Source organism: Arachis duranensis, chromosome 1 (assembly GCF_000817695.3).
Source record: "Arachis duranensis cultivar V14167 chromosome 1, aradu.V14167.gnm2.J7QH, whole genome shotgun sequence".
Lineage (NCBI taxonomy): Eukaryota > Viridiplantae > Streptophyta > Magnoliopsida > Fabales > Fabaceae > Arachis > Arachis duranensis.
Genome location: NC_029772.3, coordinates 35,469,512 through 35,477,939, shown reverse-complemented (window position 1 = coordinate 35,477,939; position 8,428 = coordinate 35,469,512). Strand labels below are relative to the sequence as shown.

At 33.0% G+C, this 8,428-nt stretch overlaps 1 protein-coding gene across 1 annotated transcript; it reads left to right on the top strand.

Moving 5' to 3' along the window:
• The first annotated feature begins 726 nt into the window (after positions 1-726).
• Positions 727-4,481, top strand: LOC107485250 (phosphatidylglycerophosphate phosphatase PTPMT2). Its single transcript, XM_016105765.3, has 6 exons — positions 727-1,541; positions 2,432-2,554; positions 2,905-2,998; positions 3,422-3,504; positions 3,579-3,668; positions 3,875-4,481. Exons 1-6 carry the CDS (start codon positions 1,341-1,343, stop codon positions 4,280-4,282), a joined length of 999 nt encoding a protein of 332 aa, XP_015961251.1. The 5' UTR covers positions 727-1,340; the 3' UTR covers positions 4,283-4,481.
• Positions 4,482-8,428: the final 3,947 nt, after the last annotated feature.

Here is an 8,428-nt window from a genome sequence, read left to right as displayed (position 1 = left end):
AAATTGGATCCGATTTTTTTTAAAAAATCATCCAATCCAAACCGTACCGCAAGTAAAATTAGTGTTCTGATCGGATGAGTTTTTGACTCAAATTCGATCCAAACCGTATCGCGAACATCCTTAGATGAAACACCGATACAAACCGGTCAAACTCAAAATGAATCGATAAAAATCGATCAAACTCGATAAACTAATTAATAAATTATTAAAATTTAAAAATAATAGCTATTTTAATATAAAAATAAAATAAAAATATTTATAATAGAATAAAAATAGAAAAATACTTATTGTTCCTGGTCCATATTATTTTAGAATAGTTTGATATTTTTAAAATATTGATAAAAATATGTCTTTTAAATTTTAGTTTTAAATTTTTGACTATTTTTATTTTTTATTTACATAATATTGAGTCAATCGATTCAATCAGTAACTTATTAATTGAACCAATAATTCAGTGACTCAATAACCTGATCGGTTCGATTACCGATTTGGTTTGGACAACTCCCTTACCTTAATGGAAGAAATACTTCGCGCGAAAATTGGCCAATGGGCTGTCGGCAATGCCTGATTGGCGGATTACGTGTCATTCTTTCATAGACTTTCACCTTCCCTGTGAGTCACCATCATGTCATTCAAACCTTTCCCTCTTCCCCTCTTCTCTTTAACGTTTTCCTTCACTTTCGTGAGTTTCGTCATTTCCGAGTTTGTTTAGTGGCCCATTTTTCATTTTTGTTTTTTGTTTTTTTTTTAAAAAAAGAGAACACTAACTTTTCTGAACTCTGTTGAACCAAAATCCTAAATCTAGGGTTAGGGATTCCAATCCCCAAATCCACTTTCTCCTCTGATACTTTCCCCTCCCTCTTTTCTTTCCCCTCCTAATCATTCTCTCTCTCTCTCTCTCTCTCTCTCTCTCTCTGGCGGAAATTACGACAATCTATTCACCCATCATTCTAGCCTAGTTTCCAGCGTCCCGAACAAACCATCTCCATTATCATGGTCTCAATTTCCTGGCAAAATCTCGTAGAGTTCTGTTTTTCTCGTTCTAGCTCTTGTCCTAGTACCATTCTCTGTTCGAATTGGTGTGGATTTCGGGTTTCATAGGTTCCGTGATTCGTCAATTGGCAATTTGGGACAGAATACGTCTCTCTCTCTCTCTCTCTCTCTCTCTCTCTCTCATCTTTGTGTCCGTGGAGTTGGATGCAATAGATTCGTTGATATGTGTTGTCGATAACTGTGTGAATATATCTAATTTGTCAATTAGGGCTTCCATTTCTCCTTTTTGTTTTGTAAATCTGTTCATAGTACTGTATAAGTTGTTTTTACGAATTTGTAAGTGAGTTATGCGTATAGAAGAATTGAAGTGTGGTGGTGAGGTGGAAGGAAATGGAGAGGAAGAGAGGTCATCAAGCTTTGGGGCCTATGATGCAAAGAAGGTTTTGGTTGGAGCGGGGGCTCGCGCGCTTTTCTATCCCACGCTGCTTTACAATGTTGTAAGGAACAAGATTCAGGCCGAATTTCGATGGTGGGATAAGGTTGACGAGGTATGCTTGTTTTCAGTTCTATTTCATACACTGAATGGTGTTAGCTTATTATGTAATTGTTGTTAATATTAGGTTTTTTAATCTTTTATCATTTGATTAAAGGCTTGCATTAGATATTTATATTTCATTTCTGTGTTAGTAGTGGCTATTATCAACAATTGTTTTATTTCTCATTGATGTGATTGCTTTGATATAAATTCAAATAAACTTGGTGAAAGAGGTGTGTGATTATTAACATGTAGAGGGATCTATATATTGAGTGAATTTGCCTGCTTTGGTTTCTTCACCTGCTTTAATAAGATACATCTGGGGTGACTGATCCAATGTTAAAGGTGCTTGAAGCGATGATAAAACCCGGATGGAAGATCCATATATATATTTATTTATTTTATGCCAGTGTAGCTATTAATTTTGGCCTTTGTTCTCTGTTGATCACTATAATAGATATTGTCTGACTGTCATAGTTTAAAAGTTAGTTTATTCTTTGTATTGACATCCAACAATGTGTTGAAGTGTCTTATATTATGAGTTTAGCGTTCTGTATCGGTCAGTTCATTACTGACAATATGTAATTGGATGCTTGTGTGTATATATATATATATATATATTTAAAATGGTGGTGAATATCAATTAAACTATACTAATTAATATCATACTATGGAAAGGGCATGTTTGCAGTTAGGTTTTCAAATGTTTGTTCCCTGTTGACATAGAGTTGGCTGCTAGACTAACTGGGTTTGAAACAGTTGGCATAGAGTTGAAAGGAATGATTTTGATTTGAAAGTATGAGCTGAGATTGCATGTTTTTATTGGTTGCATTTGAATATTGTCTTATGTTTTGAAAGTTGAACTCCTCCTAATTCTGACGTACTTAATTTCTTCTTTTTCAGTTCATATTATTAGGTGCTGTTCCATTTCCAATTGATGTTCCCCGTCTGAAGGAGCTTGGTGTTCGTGGGGTTGTCACATTGAATGAGTCATATGAGACTTTGGTTCCAACAACATTATATTATGTGAGTATATTATGCATAGCCCTTTCCCTTGAAATTGCATTTGTTCGTCTACTGAGTATTGGTATTTTTTTGGGCTAATTTTCTCAATAATCCTTTTGTCTGCTGCTAGATTATTATGAGAATGAAGTTCAATTGAAATTTTATAATCTGGGGAATGAGGGACGTAGATTTTGTGTACAATTTCTTTAATTGCAGAGAGACTGGAAATTTTTGTTTGTGATGTTTTCCAGTTGTCTATATTGGGTTGTGCGAGGTTATGTTCATTGTTCTGCATTTTGCACTGGATTATAATAGAATCTAGGGTGTTCTTCAAAAGATTTCATTATTAATACATTGAACGAATATGGCAGGCTCATGGAATTGACCATCTAGTGATTCCTACTAGAGATTACTGTTTTGCTCCATTGTTGCATGATATATGCCGTGCTGTGGACTTCATACATGGTAAGTATTAAGAAAATTGCTCGACTAAATTTAGGGTCATATACTAGTGTTACTTTCCTTTGGAGGATAAATGATCATTAATATTTAATGTATTTGTAAAATGTTGCATAATGTGGCCTTATAAGATGGAAGCATAATGGATTGATGATGTCTATAGTTTGTTTCATATTCCTAATCCTTACACACTACACTCCTCATCCTCATGCATTATACTTCTCTTGATTTTATCAAAGACCTACACCTCTTTACCTGCACAAAAAGGAAAAGGGAACTGGATAAAGGTTTTACAAGTTAAGAACTTATGGAAATATACAGATAGGCTTCGAACAACAATGGTTCTCATTATGATAGTTATTCTACTCATTTGAAATTGTGTTGACTTCTTTCTCCTATTGATTTGATTATTGGGTTCTTTTGCTGAAGAAAATGCATTATCTGGACACACTACATATGTCCACTGCAAAGCTGGGCGTGGTCGCAGCACAACTGTTGTTATTTGTTATCTGGTTGGTACCTTGCCTTAAGAGTGTATAAAATGATCAAACAGTTATTTTTTCTTACAATCCAAGCTGATGTGTAGGTGCACCACAAACTAATGACACCGGAGGGTGCATATGATTATGTGAAGTCAATTCGACCAAGGGTGCTTTTGGCTTCATCTCAGTGGCAAGTAAGTATAAAATGTCATTTGGTTATTATAACATATCATGTGACTTTCTGTATGGCTTTGATTGTCCTATTTATCTGAGTGCTTGGATATCATACTTTTATTTTAGAGCAGTGGTAAGTTAAGCGCTACTGCTCTTATTTTAGAATGGTGTACGGAAAATGGATAATAATTATGGCTAATTTTCCTAACTTTATTTTTGAGATCAGGCTGTTCAGGATTACTACCGCTACCTCATGGGGAGAAGATTTGTTGGACATGCACCTTTTGCAGATCTATTTGTAAAGACTAAGGCTTCCGAGGCAGCAATAGCTTCAAGAAATCATATGATGTTTGACGATAATTCTGTAGTTGTGATAACTGAGTCAGATCTTGAAGGATATGATCCAAGCATTCAATTGCAAACTATGCCTAGTGAAATTTGGGCAGATTTAAGTGTGGTTTACCGTGTAGGGGTTGCTGGACGGGCAGCACTGGCAAGAATCTCATGCCTTTGGCTGCAGTGTGGTCCTAACCAGAAGATTTCTGCGGAGAAACTTACCAGTGATGACAGTTGCTCAATCCGGAGTAATAGCAATAACTTGGGAGGAATTAGTATCAATATCCATGTGTACTGAAAAACCAACTTAGTTGCCCACAAGTTTGACACTTGCCCAATAATAATTCATGTTTTGTGGGTCTGTCTGTATCTACAAGTATTGTTTTTCCTTTTTCTTTTTCCCTTATGTATATTCTGATACTTGCTCACCTTAACTAAAATGATATCTTATACGGATCAATCAATTCTGAAATATAGGATAACTGCTATTTTATGAACTTAGGCATTGATGTTCTATTTTATGCAGTGATAGGTTTCTAGATTCTTTGTTGATCTGAATTTCAAGTACATAAACTACATCAACCCTGATCTCTAGACCAGAGCAATTTTTTTCATCATCGATTTCATAAATATTACTAATCTTTTTTTTTTGTTACTTTTTCTATATTCCAGCTTTTAGTAATTTTGTAGATATCAAAAGTGATAGTTACAAAATGTAATCATCTATATATTGTTAGTTATTAATAGAAGCAAATAGATTGTTATTTGTAGTCGTTATGTTATCATGCTACAAAAACTTGCATTCAAATCTGTCGTAGTTCACCCAAGAGACTTGGGATTACAAATCCAAAACTGTTGTTTATGGATATATAAGATATATCAATTCATGCTTAACAAATAACGATGTTATTTGTTAATAAAAGAATAACCCAATTTGCTAAAGGATGATATTTCATTACTTCCAATAAAATTTTAACATGTGACAAATTAATAAAAAAAAATAAAAATATATACTATGTATATATTAATAAGTTATACGTTGCATATATATTCACATTTCATATATATTATATGTTACATATATATTAATAAAAATGGAAAGAACCGTTGCATATATATTAATAAAACATATGACCATTATTGTTATTATTAATAAATTAATATTTATTATTCTATATATACTATTTACATACATTTTTATTTTCATGATTTTTTATACTTTCTTCAATCTTCTATTAGATTTATGAAATCAAAGTTCTGTCAATACTATTTTTTGTTGAAAAAAATTGATCCAAACTAATTTAACTCTTTTCTCAATTATTTAATTTATTTTTTCAAACTCCAAATATCCAACAATCTCAAATTTTAAATGTTCAAATTTCAAATGAACAAAATCTTCCTAATTTAAGTTTTCAAGTTTTTCATAATAATCAATTTTCTATTTTTTAAATACATAATCAAAATTCACAAACACCACATTATTCATTTTCATCCATATTTAACTTCTCTATCGGAAATATTACTCCAACATCTTTGTCGTTTCCAACTCTGAGATATGATTTATCTGCTGTTGGTGGCTCTTCTAACTCATCCCTTCAGACTCCGATCAATCCAGTCCAAATTCGCAATATTCGAATTTTGCCAACCCTCATGAATTAGATGCTATCGACCTCAATGATGATGAAATTGAAAATCGTAGGCAAGATAGTATTCAACATTGGCAATGAAAAAAGGATGAGATGGTGATCGGTACATGATTGAATATTTTAACTAATCCTATATTTGGTACTGATTAATAGGGCAAAACATTTTGAAATCGGATTCACGGCTATTGTGTAGAATTTAGCACTGATATGAAAAGGAAGGTAGTTACATGTAAAAAACGATGGTATAAGATCAACAAATAGTTGCACAATTTGCTGGTTGCTACAATCAAACTAGTCAAAACATAAGGAGTGATTTAAACGTTGATGATATAAAGGAGTTGGCCTATAAAATTTATTCCACAAATTATGGTAAAAATTCACGTTTGAGAGGCATGGAAATATGCTTCGTTTAGAACAAAAATGGAGAAGTCAACTACCAACACAAAGTGGAGAATTAAAAAAAAATTAAGGTCAGTACAACTGGAGCATACTCATTATCATCAAATTAAAAAATACCGTTGACTAAAAAAACTGGTATGGACTCTCTTGTTCACCCACACGGATCAAAGAAGAGCAAGAGAAAGGATAAAGAAAAAACACAAATGTCTGAAGATTTTAGTAGAAAAAATATCGATTATTAAGAAACTATTTCTCATAGAAGATATTAAAAATGTTAGCAAAAATGAACTAATGGATAGAAAAAGGAAAGGGAAGAGGAGAGGGAACATAGAGAAAAGATTATGGAATCAAAGAAAAGGAGTTACAAATTTAAGCGGCAACGAAAGAACAAGAATTACAAACTTAGAGGTATATTAAAGAAATGAAGATAAATGCAAAGAAATATGCAAATACTTAATGCTAACACGTCTACAATAATTGAAAAACGACAAACTTTTTATGAAATTGCATGTGAGAAAATAATTAATAAGTAGTTTACTTAATGGTTCCTTATATTTGTAGAGTTAAGTAGTCTGATTTATTTTTATTGTGTATTGATGGATGTGATGTACTTTGTTTTATTCTATTTTGGGATATAATATGTTTTTTCATTTGTGATGTAACTTTTAAAATTAGTCAATATTATTATGCGTTATTGTTTACGAAAGTAACTATTACAAAACTAGCCGTTTTAAAATTAGACAAGAAAAAATAGTAGTTGTAAAATAGATGTTGCAAAAGTAGCCGTTGAAAAGCAGCTATTTGTTGCGGATACACTTATAAATATCAATTATCAAATATTTACAATCACTAACTCCATTCAAAACTATTTTCTCATCTCACAAAAAATACTAAATATTATATTTTAAGAAATGGCTAAAAATTTTAATGATATGTTTAACGAGACTTTGTATAGTAAAAGAAGAAGGCGATATAACATACTCATAGATAATTGGATCGATGAGTGTTTGTTTGATGATTTAGAAGAAGACATCGAGAAAAGTTCTTTCCCAACTCCTCATAGATGGATCAACAGAAATTGAGAAGAAGGATATGATCGCCTTTTAAAAGGTTACTTTACAGATAAGCTGGAGTATAGTGCTAGCATTTTTTTATGGATATTTCGAATGAGAAGACATGTGTTTTTTTGGATAGTAGATACCCTCTCAAATGCCTATCCATATTTCCAATATAGGGTCAATGTTATTGGAAGAAGAGGCTTGTCAATACTATAAAAATGCACTGTTGTGATACAGATGTTAGCATATGGTATAGCAGCTGATATTGTTGATGATTATGTACGCATAGACCAAAGCATCACAATTGAATGGTTGAAAAAAAATTTTGACGGTGTCATTTCAATATTCGAGGATGAATACTTACAAAAACTAAATTCAAATGATATACAATGCTTGTTACAAATGGCGAAGGCTCGTGACTTTTTTGGCATGTTGGTTAGTATCGACTGCATGTATTGGCAATGAAAAAATTGTCCAAAGACGTGAAAACGTATGTATGTGAGGGGTTATCGTAGAGTTGCAACTATAGTACTTGAGGTTGTAGCATCTTCAAACCTTTGGATATGGCATACATCCTTTAGAGTTTCTAGTTCAAATAACGATATCAACGTGTTAGATCGTTCACCAGTATTCGATGATATTCTAAATGATCGTACTCCGAAAGTAAATTACACTATCAATGGTGATAATTATACTATGGGATACTATTTAACAGTAGTATTTATCCTGAATAGGCCACATTTGTCAAATCAATATCAAAGTCACAAGGGGAGAAACACAAATTATTTGTAGAATACTGGTGGACGAAATTGTGATCACTATTCTTTGATGTGCATTCATTGTAAAATTGTGGAATTTAGGTATTTGGCACGAGTGGACACAACTCCGTTCAACTGACCAGTAAGTGTACTGGGTCGTCCAAGTAATAAACCTTACGCGAGTAAGGGTCGATCCCACAGAGATTGTTGGTATGAAGCAAGCTATGGTCACCTTGTAGATCTCAGTTAGTGATTGGAATCATAGAGTCAAATGGAATTAAATTGGATAAATAAAATAAATAAAAGGGATAAGAATACTTATGCAGATTCATTGGTGAGAATTTCAGATAAGCATATGGAGATACTGTATGGCTCAAGGACGCCTGCTCTCCCACTGCTTCAAATCAATCCTTCTTACTCCTTTCCATGGCAAGCTTTGTATAGGGGTTCACCATCAGCGGTGGCTACTTTCAATCCTCTCGGGAAAATGATCCTATGCGGATGTCACTCGCACGGCTAATCGTCTGGAGGCATCACCCATGGTTGATGGCTACATCCCATCCTCGCAGTGAAAACTAATGCT